The sequence below is a fragment of the Palaemon carinicauda genome, chromosome 27 (assembly GCF_036898095.1).
Source record: "Palaemon carinicauda isolate YSFRI2023 chromosome 27, ASM3689809v2, whole genome shotgun sequence".
NCBI lineage: Eukaryota > Metazoa > Arthropoda > Malacostraca > Decapoda > Palaemonidae > Palaemon > Palaemon carinicauda.
Window position 1 is genome coordinate 16195384 of NC_090751.1, and position 23861 is coordinate 16219244.

Sequence of the window (23861 nt, forward strand, 5' to 3'; positions counted from 1 at the left end):
ATTCAAAGATTATAAAATTAATTAATTAATTAAAAATATATTGATGCCAAACATTCATTTGCTAGGCTACCGCCAAAAAGTTTCCAATGAGTGTTAATAAACATAAATATATTTGTACATTGCCATAGTTCATCAATTTTCCAATTATGAAAGTGGACTTTGTTAACAGATAGTTTTAACACCTGCCAAGTTAAACACAACTGATGTTTGCAGTGCTCATGAATGCATTATGTTAACACTATGGTGACAAAGCTGAGGCTTTTACCCTTTCAGTTTACAAGTACTGTCTAAATTACAATTCTTTTTATTTACACTTGCTCCAATATTCATATTAAACTACATACTCTTTAGTATTTTATTAATTTTATTAAATATTTTATCTAGAAAAAAACCCTCTTACCATCCAAACTTGTGCAGGACTATCCTAATATCCAGATAAATAATGCAAGATTAGTGACTGTTTGGTCTATCGAATTATAAACGCTCTATATTTGCAGTCTTGAATACAAACTTTCTATTTTATATGTATACAGACTCCGGAAATAGATCCTTTGATGGGCAATACATATTTTATTTTAAAAACCCACAGTTTGAACTTTTATCTAAGACATAATTATTCCATATATTATTGAGACTGGTAAGGGAAATGAACATGCCATGTTTTATTTACTATATGAATAGCCAAATATACTGTGATATAGAGATTAAATGAACTGCTTAGCTTGAACAAGGATGCACACATAACTAGCATTTAAACTCTTAGATATTTGGAAAATTTTTGCCCATGTATCAGGAATGCATACTGCTAATCAAGTGTGCTTTTCATTGCCATTTTGTAGTTATTTTTTTTGCTTAGACAAATAGTCAACAAATGGTATTTACCATTCCAAATGCATATAACGTTTTTATACCTTCGGACACCATTTTGTTGCTCTGATTAAATAATTTCATCATTTTCAGTGCATATTCCAAATATGCACGACATTATTTTTGTTAGTTACAATATGATAAAGAATCATTCTTACTAAAGTAAGTCCATATATTTTATACATAGGAAACTATTGATATTTCATTTTAATGTTAGAATTAATGTGCAAGGATTCAGAGATAAAGGCAGTTCTTATGATACTCTGATGCTTTAAACTTTATGGTTCTACAAAGGACATTTGAGATTGAGAATTTGGTTTCTAACATTTCCATTTAGACTCCAGTGAAATACCGCAAATATGCTCTTACCTTAGACAACGATAATTATTATTCTCAAAATTAACATTTGGTTTTATGTCCCTAGCAAGTTATTTCAGAGATGGAAGATAGTTCCTTGTTCATTCAAATAAATTGTATAAATTAGGATGTAGAATGTGATAGCTTCACAGTAAATCCCTAGGTTAAGAACATTCAACTCGTGTAGTTTGATAAAAATGTCAACTCGTGTAGTTTGATAAAAATGTGTTTGCGAAAAGGAAAAAATATTTTAACCTTTTAAAGGTATTTTATTATGGGGAAAGAGATGTAGGAATTTGTGATACAAAGCAGGCTACCTTACTACTAATAGAAAAAGCAGCAAACTGAAAACAAAGCAGATTAGGCCATTGAGGCTTAATCTGGATACTTAAGTTAATTGTATTGAACTTCAGAACGTTTCAACTTGTGACCCATTCTTGGAACACATTGCAACCATTTTATAGAAACCGACTTATGTATGTTGATGATGATGTGAGTCTCATTTGCTCAAGTTAAATAACTAGTCATTTGTGCTCTATAGTTGACAGTTGCATAGTGACTTATTGAACAATAAACTTTTCAGTTAGAGTACAGTATTTATATTGAAATAACTACTGACAATAAAAAGTTAAAGATGTATGTTTCATCTGCATTTTGCTATGATGATTTCAAGAACCATATAAAACGACCTCTGTTGTTACCATATTGCTTGATTACTTTCTTGATGTTTGATAGTCTAAATGTTAAGGAAAACGTAAATATTTAATTCTTGAAAAAAAAAAAAATTAGACCCTTGTAATTTGAGACCATTATCTTCTTAAAAGTGTAGAAGAGATTACATATTAGGTAAGATTATTTTAGGCATAAATTGAAGTCTCCTAGTTAAAGATTATCATGCATACCAAGACAAGCAGATTTAAGCTTACAGAATGGTATAGAGGGTAACAAAGTTAATTAAGAGAAATAGTTTTAAATCTGCCTGACAATTTTGATAGGATGCAAGCAGAGCATGGTATTGCACGGACTTTGGGTCTTCTATTGATAGAACAATTGACCATGTGTTGTGCATTTTAGATAAGAATAATCTTTAAAAAAGTGCATCAATTGGTAGTAGGTGATGGGGTAAAAGATACATTTATAAGGTAACCAAACATGGCACAAGTCAACAAAAATTCAAAATAGCAGTATTCTTGTATTGCCTTGTGTGGTAAAGCATACTGTACTAAACTGCATGGTTATCGATAAACCTACTAACCTGTAAAGAAATAGGTTTGTATAGAATTACTGTAATTATAAATGTTGAACAAATTGTACATTGGTATTGGCTTGCATTCCTAAGACCAGGGATGATTTATATTCTGTTGGGAAAAGAAAAGGGACGGCTTTGCGGGTTAGTTCACTATAGATATATAAAATAATAGTGTATAAAACAATTTTTGCTGTTCTCACAGCAGTTTACATGAAATCTCAATTGATGTTATTCAAAGTTGTACTTATGTAAATTTTTTTATGACTTAAAATACAGTTGCAACAGTTGCATCATATTTGCAAGAGTAGTCCCTAGGTTCAAGAAATATATGTTTACAGATACAGTATAGTAACATCTGAAGTTCACATAAGCCATGTTAGGTTTAAGACTTCTAGATTTTTATTTTACAATATGAATGTCTTCACTTGCGTTATTAATTTTATTTATAAATAAACTACTGCAATGGACATGATCAGATTGGTAAAATAGATTGTACCGTATTGTTAAATCTTCCATCAATTTTAGAAGAAAAGCAATCCCTGTACTTTGGACAACATTAATTCTGTTCTTTATTTGGTATCAGATTTTATATACCAAAGAAAATGAAGAAGTAAAATACAGAAGCTTCCTGATATGTGATATTTGGTTTGCAGAAAATTCTTCCAGTGGTCAGCCTAAAGTACTCTTTAAAGGTCACTTAATTGAACTGTACCACAATAAGTACTTTCAGCTTTAATTATGAAATATACTTTACTTTCACCTGTCTGGATTACACAGTAATCATATATATGTTGGTAACAGGGTGGGTGCAGTGGTAGCGGAGTTAGTGGCAACATAAGTAGTGGTGGTGGAAATGGAAGCATTGCAGGGTTGACAGTATCTAGCTTGGGTGTCCCTGTCCAAGAAGCTAATGTTGTGACTCAACCCCTCGGCCCCCAGTACACTCATCGTACAACAGACATCCCACCTACAGAAGTTATCCAGCAGGTGAGAGATAGTAGTATGTTTTAAATGGTAAGGAAACCATAGGTACTGCAATATAAATTTTTTGTCTTTCAGCTGACAATGCTATGTTTGTAGTGTTTTGGGAAATCAATAAAAATAATTCTTCAAAAATGAAAAAACTTAAATTCATGAAGAAATTTTGAAGTACCCAGAACTTATTACCCATTCCACCGAATTTTTATTTGGGAAAACTTTTTAACCACTAACCTTCAAGATTGTTTGCTCTCTTAATTAATCAATAAAAATATTGTTCACATCATTATTTACAGTATTTTCAGTATTGTAATTATTTCTGTGAACCTCTCCTGATGTTCATATTCCTTCTCTCGGGAAGCTGAAGTTTTATCCAAATTTACCCATAAAACTAAAAATTTTCCAATTTTCTTTCCTTTCAATAGACATATGCCACCCTGACACTAGTAAAACTTTTCTCCCCCCCCCATGCCATGAATGCTGGGTGGTAAGGCATGCCATTTTGGTGACATGCAGCATGAATTATCATTTGTGTCATGCACGTGCTTAAGTTGCACACTATCTACATAGTGCGCGGCTAAAAATGGGCTGCATTGGTAGGTATTGACGCATAATGACACTACTAATTCACTCATAGATTAAAGTATTAACAAGAACTGTCGGCATTGTTTTCGCAATGCTCATGCCAGGGTCATGTAAATGGCATGCTTATAGCTTGAACATTTATGTGGCACAAACCTGTACATCATTTAAAAATTCTTTCAATGACATGGCTCGCACCTCTGCCCCCTCGAAGGCCTCACTGTTCAGTTTGTGGGCAATTATGTTTATGGTCGCCGACCAAATCAAAGTTCAGAGCACAAAAGGAAACTTGCAATTAGTTCAGGGGGAAATCCAGAGAAGCAAGGCCATTCTATTATAGCAGCGATTATGACAATAATGACATGCCAGCACTGAATTCCAGTACAGCACCCAACGAATCAAGTTTTGATAGTGATGGGCTTCAAAAGCTCTGAAACTTGATTATTTTTTTGTGAAATCCCAGAAGACCAATAAATATTCAATTAAAAGAAATAATTCTAATCAGCTTTTCCTATTTAAAAAACCTGACTTCTCATGTTGGGTCCAGAGAACTAGTAATGTGTCTCAATGATTGGGAAAGTTTCTGAGGCACAGAAACATTCATTTATTTATTTCCTTATTTTGGGTCCTGTTTTGGATATAAATAGGATTGATCAAGTGAGTGGGTACTTGGACTCAATGTGATGCTCCAAGGTTAATTTCTAGGGATACTCAAGTTTCTGTCTTTTAGCCAATTGCTTCAACAGCCTTAGAATTATTACCTAGAAATTCCTTTTGCATCAGGTGTAGAACATCAGGATTCCGATCTAGTAGACGTTCCGGAAGAGTTGCCAGCCGGACTTGAAGATCTTATCAGAGAACACTTAAGACAGTCCTCCCCTACAAATCCCAGTTGTAGGAAGACTTTCCCACTTTTATCACCTTTAGGAGAGCCTTTGTCCCAATCTGTGGGTATAATTAAAGAAAGGTAGTAGATTTCTATAGACTTCAATCCTCCCTTGTTCGAGAACTATTTCCATTTTCAAATTATAACAAATTAGCAAGAAGAGGTTCTTTTTGGACTTATTTGAAAATTGGTAATGTTATTCTATGTATTTGTGGTAGCTCCACCCCTGCTGATTGTTACCCAAATTCCATAACTCATATTATCTGAAGTCTTTTGGCAAAAGGCTGATGGTAGAAGATTTGGAGTATGTGATGCACTTCTTACAATCCAACACTGTACAAAAATCCCTTGATTGTGGTTAGGATGTATGACTGGCCTTGATTTTAGTGCTGCTTTTGTGTTAATCATAAGGCCCTTGTTTTCAAACTTTAAAAACCAATAGGTATAGGTTGGTGTTTTCTTAACATCATTTTTGAATTATTAAGTAACAGATTACAGAGAGTAGCAGTTGATGGGCACCATGGTGACTTTAGGAATGAAATATCTGATGTTCCATGGGGGTAATGTTCTCTGTCTAATACTTTTCATAATTATATATGCATATGGTGTTTGGCCTCGAAAAAAAATACTAAATGATCTATTCCACCTCTATGAGAGTGAGAGAGTCAGCAATATGAGCCCCAGGGGAGGTTTATAGAAATAAACAGAAATTTAATGATAAAATTTCATATTTCTATACACACCTGAGGTTCATATAATGCCCACCCTTATCCCCACTGACTTTTCATGTAAAGAGGATAAAAAATAAGTTTCAACTTCATGACTGAAAAGACAAAGGACCTTTGGCTTGACAAGCCATCGCTGGTTACCATTAATCGCCAAATTATCTCGATACTTTAAAGTCAAAGTCTATTGAAAGAAAAGAAAATGGGAAATTTATTTATTTTTAGGGGTCAATTTTGATGAAACTGAGTTTCCAGTGAGAAGCAATATGAATATCTGATGATTATAGAAATAACAAATTTTATCATTAAAATTGTTTTTTCTTGTTCAAGCTTTGTCCTTTCCCTTCATTTTGCCAATTGGCTTTTTTAGATTACAGCGTATAAAATTTTGCTAATAAGCTTATTTGCTCAAAAATTTCATATAGCTTTTCATATGAATAGGACTGTTCTGTTTAACTTCCTTATGCTAAAATCACAATTAGGAAACTATAGTAAGAGAGTTCCTTTTTTGTAAATACTGTAGTAATTGTTGTGTATTCTGCAAATCCAGTAATTTAGAATGTTTCCCATGTGCATTGAAACTTTTATATTTAGTATTGCATGAATGTTTTACATGAATGAAACCCTTTAGTTTAATTGAATTATTATAGAAATATGGTTAAACGGTGTTATTTAGCAATAGTGTGTTTTATGTAAATTATCACCAAAATATTCACCTGTTTTAGTGGTACAGTAGTTGTTGCTATTTTAAACTACTATTATTAATTAAATTTGAATATTTTCATTATTTCATTTCTGATTAATTGACTTAAAGAGGGAAAATCTGTGGCTGTTACAACAAAAGAAGTTCTTAGTAAATGTAGATATTTAAATGAAGTTAAAGAAATTGATAAAAGTGAAAGATATGTGTTATGATGGCTACTCCTTTTACCTTTTTAATAGATTGCATGGAATAGTTATTGGAGAAATTCTGCCGTACTTATGTGATTGTTTTGTGAATTTAGGAGAAAAAAGGTTAATGGTACAAGCTCTTTGTAAATGTTTTTGGTACTGACTTTATCAAATCTTTGTGACTAGTTATGAAATTTAGTTACATCAATGTCTACAATATCTTCTAATCAAGCTCCATTTACTGTAGTTCATATAGTATAAATCTTACTAGCAGAACCATAACCTTAGTGATATACAGTATTATCATAGATACTTTCATTAAGTCATTTTTATTCTTTACATTTTGCTGTTATTCATATACAGTATGGTTTTGCGACCAAATTATTAATTCTCCTTTGAACAAGTATTTGTAGGCTGTGTTGTATTTATTTTAAGATTGATAATGGTTGAATACTAAATTTTTGGTTCCCTTAAGAACGATATGATATAGCATATTGTACTTGGATTAAACTCCAATGAAGCCTAGTATTGTGTTTGTCGTTTAAATTTCTTACATAACTTGTACCTCTTGATGTAAGCTTTAATGGATATGAATAGTGCAGTTTTATTTTATTGCTAATGCCATGCCTGCTGTAGTAACATCTGGTATTTTATAACATACTATGAATGTAAATTGCTTAATATTGTCTGGTAAACCTTATTCTGCTGTTATCATTGAATTTTAAGGAAATAGCACAATGATGACAGGATTAAAACTTTAGTAGAAAAGGATATAGGTTTAGGAAAGGAAAGTCATTTGTATGTTGAATCAATACAATTCCAGGTAAGTTTTATCAGATTACTCAGAAAAATTTCAATTGCGAGAAAGTATGAATTTTTAGTCATTAATGACTATACAGAAAACAACACTTAATATTTACCCAATTTTAATGTTCTTTTACTACCAGCACCAGTATCTTACTTTAAAGCATACGATTTGCCATTATATATTTGGTAAATTGGGAATATACAGTAACTTACTTTCTGCCAAGCGTTAAACTATACATAGAGGTATTTTAAACTTCAAGCTTTAGTTAGCATTACTGTACAGTATTAACAACTAAGGGTCTATCATGTATTATTAAAAAAGTCTGCGTATATCAAGTGTCTTTCTATAGTTTAACATTACTGTTCAGTGTTGAAGAAAAAGTCGGGAATATTACTGGCTCCCCCTTCCAAGAACAAATTAACTGCCCCTAAACTACAAAAAAAAAAAATCTATTAATAAGAGTAATTCACAGTGTAATAAATTAAATTGATTTCTCCATACTTAAAAATCAATAAATAACTTAATAGTTCAATACTATATGGTGATAACATTTTTATTAAATCATTATAATGATATACATTTAATACACAAAAATGTAATTCAGAAGTTCACTGGTAAAGGGATTTTAAGGAAATTTATGCACAAAGATAAAGTACTCCCTGATCACAGCAGGACATAAGGACAACTAATATTTTGTGCCTGTTTAAAAATTCAGTACTTGAACAGAACCTGTATTGTGGTTTTACAGTACAGTATGCAAGTATTTTAGTCATATTGCTGTATCATAAGCAATCTTCCATTAAACGCAGGCGCTGCAACTTCTGACAATAAACTTGTGTTAGATCTTAAACAATTAAGTGATTTAGAAATGGCAAGGGGTTTGACTGGTTGCATGTCTTACTAACAATAACACTTATTCAGGGACTGCATGATATAGTTAAAGAAAAACTGTCGTAAAGCCACTGAAAATTAAAAAAAAATTATGGAATTATAAGGATATCATTGCAAGGTTAATTTAGCTGGCAAGCTAACAGTCTGATACAAAATTAGGTCCTAGTATTTCTTAGACGACATTAGGGAAGAGCATTTCTTATAACGGCCATTAATCTGAATATTTAATTTACATGTATTCAAACACACTCTTTGTAGACATTGCTTTCACCCATAATAGCAGTCTTTTGAATTATGATCATATACTTTAAGTGAATTTTAATATTTTTTATGGCAACTGGAATAAGTAAGTTTTCTGGTTGAAAAACAAAAAAAAATTTGCATACATTTACTCCCTCCTCCCCCCAAAAAAAAAAATTTCTTATTCTCATTTATGGAGTTACATGTTATAAAACTGCAAAATCTGAAGTGGTAAGCACATTGAGTTAGAAGTTAAGTATTCAGAAAGAATATTGAAGTTTATCCATTTATTAAGTGAAATATCTGTAAATGTAAGGATTAAATTAGATAAGGTGTATAATTTTCAATAACCTAATAGGATATTTAATTAAATCAAATTAATTTTGTCATTAAAATATATAAAATAAAGCTTGGTATCAATTTTTTTATATATTTGAATTTAGTGTGATATTGATGTTATTAACTGGTCATCAAAATTTTGCTTAACTCAAGCTAAAGGTCGATCTTTTTAAGTACTATTGAAATCAAACCACAATAGTACCTCTAAAGATTAGATGAAATATCTTCTCTCCTTAAATCTGCTAACTTTGATTAATCTTTATGAGCTGAGTAGTAAAAGTAGTGCATGACTCCTTGGTGGTTCATAGGTTGCATGTGAGGTGGAGGGTAAGGAGGGTATGTGTTCCCTCCCACTGCCCCGTGGTCCACTGCACATGCATCCGGGCGGTGCTCTCACAATCATCGTTACTCCCCCAATACCTCCACTGAACCAGACCTTGCAGCCCGAAACTCAGGTAACTTCTTCTTGTGTGTGTGTATGTCAGCCTTCTGTATTAGCGCCAAATTAAAGGAGAATGATAACAGCTATTGGGACCAGTTTGTGATGTTGCGTCCAGCATGTTTTTTCTTAGATTTAGAACTTACTGTACAGTTGTATAAATTCATGTCATCTATACATATTGTTATTAGGGAACAAAACCCCCAGTCACTGTGGAAGTGACAAAACATTTATTTTTTAAGTATGCATAAAGGTCTAGAGGACTATGAAGGGACAGTATTAATCAGTATCTATAGTTTAGCTTCCACAATACTGTATATCCTCTGTACATGGGTATTTATTTCAGTCCATGCAAATATTTTTATCAACTTCCTGGCTCCATATTAGCCAGATGAAGTTAATGTGGTAATTATCTGCAAAATGGTAGGGATTAAAAAGATGCTTTTAGGATATAATTCATGTATCGGTACATCATAATACTGTACAGTGGAACGCATATCTTTCTCTCTACATTATTATAGTCACAAAGCTCTTTAAGTTTATCTCTCGTTTTATTATTGACTTTTTTTTCTACATTCTGTTTCTCTGCAAAAGAATACACCATTGAAATGTGTAATACACAGTGCTATTTTGGAATATGTTTATTTTTTAATGCATAAAAGTTCATTTTCTATTGAGAAATTAAAAGAAAAAACCTTCTGATGAAGTAATCAAGTTGTATATTTTCACTCAGTGCATATATACACAACTTACACATAAGTGTGTGGAAATTTATGTACAGTACATGAAATATTTTTGATACTGTACTTTCACAAATGCATGAATGTTGTGATTTTATAGTAGACTCCTATAATGTTATGTCAGACTTCTTTAATGCATTGTAAAAGGAATTTCAGATGTAGGTGTTGTTTCAGGCTGCATCTTGTATATATACAATATAGTACAGTACTGCCATATCAGTTGGAAGTAGTAATAGTAGTAGTAGCAGCAGTATCATCAATGTATTATGTTTCCTTTAGTAACTAACATCATAAAACATGAATATATTTCATCCCTGACAAAAAGTGAATCATCAAACTACATTTTTGCAATGCCTTTGAAAGTTTTTTTATTAGTTTTTATAGGAATGTTGATGTAGCTTTTTATAGTCTGAGATAAGTAATAAAAAATTCATAATTTATAGTCTGAGATAATTAATAAAAAATTCATAATCAAATTCATTTCTACTCGATCGACTGATGTTCACATTGATTCTTCTTTAGAATTGCGATACCCATCAAAGTTTAAATTTAAAAAAAAAAAACCCATCTTTCCTTTCAATAGATATATGCCTCAACTAAAGTAATGAAACACAATTGGTTAATGGCAAGAAGTGAAGAGACCCACCAGGAGCTCTCTTTCTTTTCAGTATCAAAGTCGAAACTATTCCCTATCTACTTGATGTCCAAAGTCAGAAGGAAAGAGGGTAAGCACTTATATGAGTATCAGTTGAGAGTGGAGTACTGAAATAAAAAAATTTATTTTTAATATCTATTTGAGTCTATGAACCTCTGATATTTATAATGCTGTTTCCCACACTGATGAAGTGGGAAGAAAGAGATTGGAATTTATGGAATTGAAATACCTAGAATAGTGGTAACAACCATTTTAAAATATTTTTGAAATACAGTACTCAAGGTTTATTTTCTAAAGATATTTAAATCCTGAACTTACGACTTTCTGTATATCATATTTATAATTCCTTAACCTATATAACCTCTACACCATGTAATTAAAATTAGAATTCTTGTAAAATAAGAAAATTATCAGTTAACTGAACTAACTGTTAATTGGCCACATCAACAACAGCCACTATATGACCTAGAGCTCAGCAATCTCAATAAGTAACCCAGGATTCTTCAAAGATAATATTCAGCAAACACTGACTTGGTATGCCAATGAGCTGCTACTTAAACTATTCCCAAAGGAAGATTTTTGCAAAAATCTAGTTGTAGCTATACAGTACTACTTCTAATATCATGCCCCTTTACAATATTTTTATTAGATTTGGGTCCAATTATTAGTGAACTTCTAAATAATACTGAATGGCTCTTACTGGATAAATAAATTTATTTTCTGATGAAATGCTTATGTTTACATTTCCAAAGAGGGGATGTGAAAAAATTGCAGCAGAGACTTAGTCTTATATTAATTATTTGCTGTGGAGGAAGGCAAAGGAGAAAAAAATATCTTATGCTCCCCCAAAGCCAACTTTAAATGATAGTGCTTATAAGATATTATGCACTTAACCAACATAAATAGGAAAAGTGTAAAATGGTCCAAAAGCTGGACCTTTTATATCTTGTAAAATGCATCCATTCCAATGAATAGACATTACTACTGGAGGTCGTTTAATTCGAAAAGTTCTAAATACACATGCCATAAAATATGAAATGGCTCGATCTAATCTCAAATGCCTGATTACAGAATTAAGAGTTAATCCATATCCCTCAATGTCTAACATTGAAAGGTTCTTTTCATAAAAAGGAAATGTAAATATTTAACTATCATTCTAGCTAATTCTAGACAATGATATGGTACATTCTTAGATTGGTACCACTAAAAATTTACATTCCAGTCTTTTGATGTAGAAAAAGACAACTTTTTTAGAACCTATAAAAGATAATCTAGTTGTTCAAAAGAACGACTAGGATTGAGGGAATGCAAGGGCTTAGTAGCAGAAGGGTCTACAGTAAATAAAAGATCAAGGCTCTGAGAGAGAATATTAGCTATGTAAGTCACAGGGAACATTCAGAATCTTTACTACATCAAACACTATTATCACTATACCCAACCTGAGAAGTTAGGTTAGGGTTGGCAACCAGGCAGTTAAGATTAGAATTACCACCTTTAAGAGAAGACTTGATGGCCTTCCGAGATAACAAAGGAAGCTATTAAGTTAAAAACTTAGAAATTTATCACCTTCCGAGATAACAAAGGAAGCCATTAAGATAAGAACTTTGAAGCTCACCACTCAAAATTTAGCTGGTTAAATGCTGAATTAAGGAATAGTACTGGCATGTCCTTATCATCATTAATCCTTCATTAAACATGTTGCCTATTATTCTCTCCTGAAATTCCCTCCTGAACTAGAAGTTTCATTTGTGCTTTGCACTTGAAAAGACAAATAAAGAAAAAAGAGCCCTTGCACATCTCTCCTTCTCTTCTTGCCATTAACCACTAGAGTGTTTCATTATTTTACTAGGAGCATGTGTCTATTGAAAGGATAGATGGGAAATTGAAAAAAAAAATAAATTATAGGTGAATGTCAATAAACCAAGCTTCTAGAGAAGCAGCAATACTGTATAAACAATGGGAAGTTCATAGAAATAATTTAGATACAGTATATTTTTTATAAAAGACAAAATTAAAAGAATAAATTTGAACATTTACAACAACTTTACAAATGACCATTTCAAAACAAATACACTCAATTAGGTATATACCAGTACCCATTCCTTTTTTTCTGAGTAGGGCATTGCTTAAATATAACATTTTAATGAAAAGAATATGAAAGGTTTATACAGTATTAAATTATACAAAACTTATATATCTATTTTTGTGGTTTATTTATATGCTGGAATAGTCAGTGCATTTGGAAGGATATGTGGGCACTACATGTTTTCCAACTCTTACTCTATTAACACAGTAATGGCCTCCGTCTTAGGCTGTAGCATTGGTTCATCAAGATCATTCGATCACATTACTAAACGCCTAGGGCTTTCCCAAAGGATTTGTTATTTATTGAAAGGTCAAACCAGGTACAATATAAAGATAAGGAATTAGGAAGTGAAGTGGAAAGAGAAGGGATTAGGATAAAAAGAAAAGAAGCAATGCAATCAGGTATTGAAGGGATGCTGTAAAGAATGTTTATTACTACTGTATATACAAAGTTCCACACAACAAAAAATTTAAGTAACTATTGTAAAAACACACTCTTATTAATGTCATAATTTTACAAGCCCGTCTTTGCTTTTTTTTCAGTATTTCATGTATAAAACTAATCTCACCACATTATTTAAAAAAAGCACTTGAACAGCCATTTATGTGCCACCTCAAGCTCTAATTGTTGATAATCACAGTTTACAAATTGTACACAAGCTTGCATTTCCATGTGAAAGCATGGATGCAGTTAGAAGTAAAAAATATTCAAAGAAACCCTTGACAAACAGCTTAAGAGACTATAATTTTCCTGCAAATATTTATTCATGAATCACAAGATATTTGTCTTTATGATAGGCTTAATTTAGGCTTGTAATACCTGTACAGTAAGGGCCAGGTTTCATTAGCTTTACAGGTGAGATATAATTTTATAGGGGTTAGTTTGATGCAATGTGCTTGTTAAAGACTTCCAGTGTTGTAGCTTATTATTGGTAGTAATTTTTCTTCAAATTCTCAATTTCTTTCAATGATTTGTAATCGTTAGCATAATTAAGTACTGTAATGTTCAAATAAATTTAATTCTTTTTTCCCTTAGTATGAACAGCACTTGTTCACCGAATTTTCATTTGCTTTTGCGTTGTAATGCTTATAATTTTAATGTGCTTTGGTGTGTGTATTTCTTATTGTACAGTACACTTTGTATGTATTATGTGCACCCTTACATTAATGCTTTAAATTTGCTAAATCTAAACTTCTGCTTAAAATTGAGTAATTTTAAGTTATAAACTTGCGCTTCATCCCTTAAACATACCATTTCATGGAGAGCATACACCACTAACTTTTTAAAGTTTTCTTTCCATTGACATTTATGAAAAACAAAAATTATTAGGTATTCTCTCCTGCAGGGCATTCCTAGTATGGGTTCAGAAGAACAGGGAGTTGTGCCTTCAACAGTTACTAGCGCAGTTGATGTTGCACCTATCGTTCCGGAGTCCATGTTACCAACTTCACAATTAACCACAGAAGCCACAGTACCTTCAAGAGAGCCCTTGATGGTGTCTGCTATTCCATATGCTGGCCAACCACCACAGCCTATTACCATCAATGAAATGACATTACCAGTTGGTGCCAACTTATTTCAGGCAAATTTTCCAGCTAATTTTCAACCAGTGTCTGATCCAACATTAGACCATATGCAACACATAGCCATGTTGAACACAGGTGTATCTGCAACGGGTGTAGGTGTAATGCCTGGTGTAAGCATAGCAGGACAGCCAACTACAATACCCACTGCCATGGCACAAGGTAAGCTTATATTTTTCTTGCTTTCATGAAATTTATAAAATCATCCTGAAATAAATCTTATTTATATAAAAATCTTTTGAAGATCAAATGGTAAAACATTGGGATTACGTTTTCAACAGGTATGGATATGGCTGGAGCAGCATTAGGTATCCCTACAGAAGTTAGATTAGTTGCAATGGACCCAAGCCCAGAACAACGCAGTAAGATGGATTTGAATGCTCTGAAGGAGCAGTTACAGAAACTTGTACCTGGTGCCCATCTTACTCTTACTTCTCATCCTCCTCAGGTAAAACAGTTCAGTTTGGTACATAAAGTTTATAGTGATGGTATTGATATGTTTGTAACAAATTTTATAAATTCAGAATTATAAAAAGGTGGTAATATTTTAGTCATCTTTCATAAGACCCCATAGTGTGTCATTCATAGTTATAGACTCCATCAGGCATCATTCTATCACATTGTTTTTCTTAGATAAAGTGCATCAAATGATTTTTGTTCTCGTGCTATTTCAGGATACCATTAATTCTGTGGCACCTACAATGGAAGTTCTTGCTAGTGAATATCAGCAAGTCCCACTAAATGATGCTCAGCCTCACATGAGCATACCACTAGCTGCTGATGGGACGGGAGTTGGCGTCACCCCTGTTATGCTCCCACAGACTGTTAGATTATACACAGGAGAAACTGTGGCACTTGTTCCTCAACAGTATACTGCCATGATGCCTGTTAATTTAGATGGTACTCCTGCTGCTACACCTGCAGGTTATGTAACAACTATGTCACCCCTGCCCCTAAGAAAGGAAACTTTGTGCAGAACACCCTCACTTAAAGATTCAGAAGAAGTAAAATCAGAGGCAGGTGATGCAAGGCAGACTAGAATAGCCCGTTTTCAAGTTACAAAAGTTGTTGAAGAATCAGGACGAAGAGGTAAGACATAGTGCATTTAGTACTCTTGTTATTTTCTGCAGGCAAAAGGATTTAGTTTTTTACAGGACCATTGAAATATTTACACTTTCATTCTCACCTAGATAAGAGAGAGATACATTCCAGAGTGGTTCTCAAGTTAAAAAGTTCTAGTCCAACCTTATTAACCCATGTATTAAGCTTATAATCCCTCACCCCTACTTAAATCCACTATCGCTAGTGAGATAGCCAACATTTTTGCTCTTTTTAAATTATTTTAATTTATTGCTCACAGGTTCTTATCAAGAAGCCTTTTTAGAATAAATATTTGCTTGTCGAAAAGTCTAATTAATTTTTTAGGTATAACTGATATTTGCTGATATGAACATCAGGAGAAAGTATGGTTTTATTAGGAATTCAAATTACTTTATAGAAAATTCTGTAATGTAGTTTTCAAACTACAACAAATTTTCATTTCCTTAACAAGCAAATTATTTTTCTCACTGACGTTAACAGATCAATGAAATACATCAAGAAGTTTAGAATTTTCATAGCGTTGTTATCCAAGAAAATCATTACATATAATTTGTTCCTGTGCAACTGCAAACCTTTTGTCCTTTAAAATAGGGAATGTCTTGTGCAGAGCTGGAACAGCCGTTGAAATCGTAAACAAGGTAGCTAACGACAGGTGGTGAGCGTGGTCGAATTAAAGACACCACTTTTTTCCTTCAGCTACAATGAGTACAGATATAATGTTACCTCTTATCCAATGTTTAATCTTTTTCTCATACATTTGAGTTTGAGTGGTTTATATTGGCTTCGTGTTAATAATAGGACGAAGCAAATAAGTTTGTAGGTGAACACTACAAAGATATTTATAACTAAATCAGTGGTAGATCGACACTTCCTACAATTAAAGGGATGACTGTTCATAATTATCCCCTTTTATGTTGTAGATCATGGCCTCCTGTTAGGCAGTTGTACTCTTTGAGCAGCAGGAAGTCTAAGCCTTCCCCGGCGTCTTTCTTGGCAATGCCCTTAACATGCCGGAGAAAATAGTTAGCATTTCAAGCTCCTCATCAAGCACTCTGTATGCTGAAGCCTCTGGGTATACACTTCTAGTTTGCCCGGGGAGGATGCTTCAGGGAGAGAGAACTCTGATTTATGTAGGGAAGCTTTTTCAGGGTTGGAGTGTAAGGGGATTGCCAAACCCCAACATGTACTGGAAGCTTTTCTTTGCAAAGCATCAACAACAAGTGACCTAAGAAAGATTTTTTTCCCTTCCTTAGGTCTCAAATGTAAGCCCTTAATGTTTTATTGAAGGGGCAGTTACCTGAGGCTACTTCATCCCCCATGCCAGTGACTCCCATTGGTGACATTAGTGATCGCAGTGCCAATAGTGTGTGACCAGAGATCCAGTGAAAAAAGTGGTGATCCCCACAGTCTTACCAAAGCCCAAAAAGATTCAAGGCTTCAGTTCCTGTGATTGTGCCTGCTCCATTGCCGAAAAAGCAGAAAAAAGCTCCGACACTGGTACTGGAGGTGCATAAACTAATAGTTAAACATAAAGCTTTTAGTACCAGTAAAATCAGTCCATTTAACCCCTGTGCTTTTCATCCCTGCTCCTGTGCCTGTGACTTAGGGCCAATAACTCCCTCTCTCGCTGTTCCTGTAACCCTTGTTCCCTGTATCTATGTTGGAAGCACCACTGAGTGTCCCTGCTGATTCTCCTGTGACATCGTTAACTAGTGTTGTGGTTCCTGTCAGTGCAACCCTTGTGTGTTCCCCCCTTAGGGATCTTAATCATCAATGATTGCTCACACCTTGCCTTCTGAGAGAAAGAAGCTATTTGGTTCCTCTTCCTCATCCTCTTTCAGTTTGGATACTCATTCTAACAAGAAAAAGAAGAAGTCCATTCATAGACACAAGAAAAGAGCTCTTGATGACATCACCTCTTTCAGGGTGGGGGGTGACCTATGCTACAGCCCCTTCCTCCATGAGCCAGGACTGCTGCCCGTTATACTTGTAACCGAGTGGGACAAAGGTGCATGTGGAACCAAAATGTGTTGCGGGTGTTTGGCAAGGGTATGAGGATACTTGGGATTCTCCTGCCCAACAGGTTATAGAAGCAGATGATTCTGAATTGGAGGGTTCCATATTGGATATTTTTTGCACTCATTAGCACTGACTTCAAGAATGGCTTTGGTCATTGATTGGCACTTTGGTACTCCTTAAGGGTTGAGGCCTTCTCTGGAGCTGCCTTGGTTAGATCTTACTACGGTCAACTCTTGTTATTAACGTTTGGTTATTCGCAAAATTCTTATAACACAAAAACGCCAAATTTGCCACTGAATTTCTAAATTGTAAAAAATTGCCCAAGGAAGAGTCAAGACAAGAAATTTAAGAGTTAGAAATTTCCACTTACGGCGTAATGTTAAAAAGCGTAAGTCAAGACATGAAATTTTTATAAATTGGCAAATGATACTGCAGTCAGGCCTCTTTTCTCTTTGATTTCACTTACACGCTACACAGAGAACCTCAATACCTATTATATAAAAAATCACTTTCGCAATAAATACTCTTGCGTCATGATAATTTCAAATAGCCCCCGCTCCTTTACACTGGGCATGCTTCACACCACTTACCTCTCTCCACCCACCTCACCCCAGCTTTTGCTGTACACTGTATATCACTTTACTGTGGTGAAAAATTACAGCTATATTTGAAATAAACAGGATTTTGATTAAACTGGTGTTTCCCTTAACTTTATCCAGTAATAATGTATGTGAGTAATATTCACATTTTAGTATCGTGTTTGCAAATAAAAACATAGCGAATTATAATCTTTTTCCATTGTCTCTGGAATTAAAAGCTCAAGATAGAGACAATTATCAGAAAATGGAGCCCTTCTCTACACCCCAGTCAAGACCATCTGCGACTTCCTCTGCTCAAATGGATCCTGTGCATGCAGGGAAATTTTGACAATGGAAAAATCTATAATGTTAAGTTAAATCCACTGTGCTTAGCTCAGTGGAGTCGCATGCTTTCTTACTAACTACAATAAGTGTTTTACAATAGTACCCTAATATTCTGTTTTCCTTCTTCCGCCATCTCCCGTTCATCCAAAGTATTGTCATTACAAAGGTTTGGAACAGGTAGAAACAGTGGCTGGATTAACCTTGGACCTGTCCGCCTGCTCCGGAGAGAAAAATTCTACTATGAAACTTCTCTCAACCATCCATACTCCTACCGGAGTGGGATGTACATATTGATGAAGAAAGGCTTGGGACAAGCGGAACAGGAACCAGGTTGCCTAGTATTCCGCCGGCCCCGGAATGTATAGTCAAAATGAACTAAGCGTATTGACAAGAAGGAGGTACAAGGAAATCAGAATTAGGGACACCAATACTGTTGCTGGAATACCTGGTTGGAAGTATGAATTCCTACTGTTGTAAATCCGGCCCATTAACAATATAAATTAAAGAACTACTAAACTCCGTCCGTAACCTTCTTTCTCGGAACAACCGTCCGTGTTAATATCTTTTTATATAAGGGATCAACCTACGGGATCAGAACAGGATAAAAATTTTTCTGAATCCGATCAAAGAAACATAGTAACTATCTCATAGATACGATTTCAAGTTATCCCGGCCCTCACGGAGCGGGATAGCGAAGATGGAATTCCGGGAATAGGGGGATACGCGGTACATAGCAAGGTGCATACTCAGTCTGGCGCGTCTGGTGGCCATCCATGACTAGCCGAGGAGAGAGCGCTACCTGCATCGACTCACAGAGCGTGTGAGCTATGTCTCTCTCTCAGCTGTCTCCCTTCTCTCCCCAGTGTACAACTCGAGCCTACTTCCCGAGGTTAGGGTGCGGCGAATAAGAATTCCACCGAGGTGGGTACAGGAGGAGGGAGACAGCCGAGAGGAGGGGCTCGTGATCAGGTGGTCACTGTGGCCGATCAGGTGGGACAACCCTCCAAGGCACAGTGGAACCACCCGATTGAGGCAGTAGGCCTATGGCCTTCTGTCCAAAGCATACAGATTAAATAATAATAATTTACTTAAAATATGTGTTCTAAAGTAAAGTACAGTAGGCTGTAACGGCATAATGTGAGTAAAAAGGGATAGGGAAAAGGAGGTAGGGAGAGGAACATGGTGTGATACGAGCATATAGCCTAACAAACCTTTTGAGGCACCCAACCATACTCTCGGTAGGAAGTTTGGTAGAGGGAGGAGGGAATTGTTAAGAATGGTTTTCGCTCTTCCAGCAGCTACAATTACGGGGTGCCTGTTGTGTTATTGAACAACCTGAAAAAGGCATGGTGCTGAGCCTTGGGTAGTGATAGCCCTGCGAGACGGGTACTTGCTAACTTTTCTGGACCATCACAGACTGACAGTGTTTACTAACGATTCTCCATCATCAAAAGCCCTGGTCTTACAAGTAGAGGTGAGAAGAATGTTGAAGTCGTGTGCGACTGCAGTAGTCTCCAGAATTCTATAGACAACTCTTCCTGATGGAAAAGACGACTGAGTTCTGGTGACCGAACCTCGAGCTCTCTCCTCTGAGCCAGTTTGTTTACTAAATGAAGTTTAGGAAGAAAAAGGTATGCTCTGTACTAATTTCCATCAGAGAAGGAATCTTCATGGTTTCAGTGGATTGGAATGCATACTTCCAGGTACTCAGTCATCAACTCTCCCAGAAGTACCTCTGCTGCTTCTTCCTCTATGTTACTGTGTACCAGTTCAAAACTATATTGGATTGTTTATTGCTTCCCATATGTTCACACAGTTGATCACGCTGTGGGGCGCTTAGGTCCATTTGCATGGGATTTGTCTGTTGAAGTATATCTATGCTTTGCTGACCCTGATCACTGTAAAGCAGTTTCTACAGGATCAAGATTGATTAATCTCCTTAAGTCACAGTCTGGGGTTGTTATAAATTAGAAGTTGAATCTCATACCCAAGCAGATGCTGAAGTATCTGGGCATGATAGACACGGGAGCAATGAGAGTCGTTCCATCAGCTCAGTGCTGGCAGAACTTTCAGGACCACTTTTCCTTGCTGGAGAAGCTCATTCTCTCAGGAGCCTCCATCAGAGAACCCTTGTGTTGTTAGAAGGATCACTGGTCAACTAATTTGTTTCAGTGAAAGAGGGAGGTGTGGAACGATCTGTCCTTGTGGTCAGACAAGGGAGACGGGAGACCCCACCAGGGGAGACCTTTTTAGTCCTCCACCTCCAGATATGCAACTGTTCTCAGACTCATCTCAGGTGTGAGGGAAAACATCTGCACATAAAGGGCCTTGAAAGGCAAGCAGCATTCCTAGCCCTGCAAGCATTCTAAGGATGTTTGAGGAGGCATTTGGTAGTTCTAATGAGCTACAACACCTGTGATAGCTTACATCAACAAGGAAGGAGGCACGGTTTTTACTCTTCATGTTCAAGTTGACAAAGACTCTTCAATAGAATGTTGATCACACCAGGACCCAGGATGATAATGTTAGCTCCCATACGTATGTCCACATGCCTAGTGGCATCCTAGTCTGATTGCTTTTCTGGTCAAAGTCGCTATGGATCTCACTTTTCTGTCAGCCCCACCTTCAGAGGTTCGAGACAATCCAGGACCTCATCCGAGCAAAAGGTTTAACATGAGGCACTGCACAAGAGATGTCTGGATATATAAAACGTTGGGCGGTGTCAGCCAGATACACTCAGGGTAACATTGGGCATTGTCACCAAGATACAATCTTGACAAGAGGAATGTCTTGGCAGGCTTGCTTAGTAACCAGAGGCAGGTTTTGGGGATTAGGGTGGTCCCTAGACCCTTTCATAATGGAGAGGCTTCCAGGCCCTGTGGTGTAATTGACTGTATTTGACACATTGCTAAACAGGAAGTCCTGGTGTTTTGGTCCTTGTGCCATGTTTGAAGGTGCCTTCTAACACTCATGAAATCACTTGGATGCCTATGCCTTCCCTCTGTCCACCTGGATCCAGACTCTCAATGGAATATTGATCACATCAGGCCCCAAGATGACAGTGGTGGCTCCCAGATGGCAACATGCTAAGTGGTATCCTGGTCTGTTTGCTTTTCTAGTCAAAGTCCTTATAGATCTTGCTTCTCTGTCAGCCCCTCCTTCAGAGGTTGGAGACTATCCATTATCTCATCCAGGCAAAGGGCTCTTCATAGGGTATTGCACAAGAGATATCTGGATACCTAAAACATTGGGCGGTATTAGCCAGTTACACTCTGGACAAGAGGATTGTCTAAACAGGCTTGCTTAGTCACGAGAGGCAGGTTCGGGGATTGGGATGGTCCCTAGACCCTTATGTAATGGAAGGCTTCTTGCCTTGTGGTGTAATTAAAATTGTTTGCCACATTGCTAGGAAGGAAATCCTGGTGTTTTGGTCCCCTGTTCTAGACCCATGCATCATGTTTGAAGGTCCCTTCCAACAATCATGAAATCACCTGGATGCTAATGCCTTCCCTCTGTCCACCTGGATCTAGACTCCTCAATAGAATGTTGATCACACCAGGACCAGGATGACACTGGTGGCTCCCAGATGGCCACATGCCAAGCGGTATTCTGATCTGTTTGCTTTTCTAGTCAAAGTCCATATAGATCTCACTTCTTAGTCAGCCCCACCAACAGCGGCTGGATACTATCCAGTATCTCATACGAGCAAAAGGCTTTACATGAGGCACTGCACAAGAGATGTCTGGATACCTGTGTCATTCTTTTGTTGCAGTCTACCAGGGAAAGTGAGTCGTCTTCTGTGATTGACATTATAGAAAGTATGTATGTGGACTTAATCTTCCTTCGCCGGGGGAAGCACCTCTCAGTCGTGGCTGTAAAAGGCTTTAAGAGTAGCCTTGATTACGGTCTTTTAACTTTAGGTCACAGGCCTTTCCTCCTCTTCTATGCTTGTGATAAGTTAGCAATCTTGCCCACCCCACAACCTCAGGCCCCCCAAAAGAGATGTGATCCTTACTCTCATGGCTCTTACCCTGCATGAGCCTTTGAGGTCATCAGGTAGAGATCCGACTCTCTTAACTGTCTTTTTGCTAGCCTTAGCATCGACAAAGAGAATGGGGGAATTACACATCTCTCTTATGTAGTAACCCATGCTGAGGGTTGGAAGGTCTCTTTGATTTTGTACCAAAGTTTGTTGCCAATACTCAAAACCTGTTTATATACAATTCCAGGTTCTATCCCCTCCCCTATACAAAGTGTCAGATGGTAATCAAGAGGAGATATGTTTGTCGTGTGAGGGCTCTGTGATGCTATCTGAAGAGAATTTTACATCTCAGGCCTTCCTTACCCCAAGGAGAACCAAGAAAGAAGTATCTTAGAACATAATCTCTTATAGCTTTATGAGACAATCCGTAGCCTCAGCTGCACAGAGGGTTGAAGTACCAGCTAGGACTAGAGCTCACGAAGTCAGGGGTCTAGGCTCCTGCTTAGTATTTGAGAGGAATCTTGCAGTCCGCCAGGTGTTGGTGGAAGGAGTTTGGAAATTTCAAACAATCTTCATGGCCATATACCTATTGGAGTATACCCACTAACCCCCTGATTTTTATTTTTTGTCCTATGGTGGCTGCCCAAGTAGATGGTTAGTCAACCCAACTGGAAGCATCTAAAAGGTTTGTACTATATACATGTAGGTATAAATCTATATAAACCTGAGTGCTGTAGTTGAATGTCCCACCTCATCCAACCCTCTACCTGAGAAGGTTAAAAGTGAAAAGGCTACTAGCTTCACTCACCACCTTAACTACCTTGCTGAAGACATTCCCTGTTTAAAGGACAGGGGGGGAGGGGTTAGCTAGGATAAATATAAATTAATTTTAATTTATTTTTTCAGGAATCTAGAGGTATTACAAATTCTCTCACTTTTTCCAATTCCATATCAGTCATTTGATATAATTTAGCATAAAAAAGACTTCAAAATAAAAAAGTAAAATTTGTAAATTATCCTGTCACAAAAAGGATTTAAGATGGCATATGTCTCTCCACTGTTATTAACATTAGAAACATTGCAGTAGAAATGTCATTACAGTATTTACAAATGTGTGTTTATTAAACATTTATTTGGTAGTTCAGGGTTTGCAAGCATATATTTTAGTAGTGACTGGCACTATGAAATATCTGAATGTATGGAACATATTTTGAATTACTGTATTGATTCCATATTTTCAGTATTGAATTGAGACTTCTGCTATTGTTTGATTTTAAATTTTACTTTTTATCACTTGTAAACTTTAAAGTTTGTTGTTACCCAGCATCAGATGCATCTACCTGTAGCAGTCCAGTGAGCTCTCCTGTACGCAGAGGAAGATTTGCTGTAATGAAAGTGGCTGAATCAATTGAATCTGCTGGTAGCACTCCAGTAAGTGCAGGTCCAGCAGTTGGGCAGGCTGAATCCCAGACACAAGATAACACTTGTGGTGACCCTCAGGTAAATAAATGCAAAGGATA

The 23861-nt window shown here is 35.9% G+C and overlaps 1 protein-coding gene across 17 annotated transcripts in view; it reads left to right on the forward strand.

The window, feature by feature from the left end:
- Nucleotides 1-23861, forward strand: part of LOC137620550 (serine/threonine-protein kinase WNK1-like) — a 524046-nt gene that overhangs the window by 490162 nt on the left and 10023 nt on the right. For 16 of the 17 annotated variants that reach the window (XM_068350804.1, XM_068350794.1, XM_068350795.1 and 13 more), the window contains 6 exons: nucleotides 3275-3460; nucleotides 9122-9268; nucleotides 14079-14478; nucleotides 14598-14764; nucleotides 14991-15405; nucleotides 23666-23841. In XM_068350804.1, the coding sequence (XP_068206905.1) occupies nucleotides 3275-3460; nucleotides 9122-9268; nucleotides 14079-14478; nucleotides 14598-14764; nucleotides 14991-15405; nucleotides 23666-23841 (1491 nt within the window). The remainder of the gene's footprint in view (nucleotides 1-3274; nucleotides 3461-9121; nucleotides 9269-14078; nucleotides 14479-14597; nucleotides 14765-14990; nucleotides 15406-23665; nucleotides 23842-23861) is intronic. The other variant, XM_068350792.1, reaches the window with a different exon arrangement.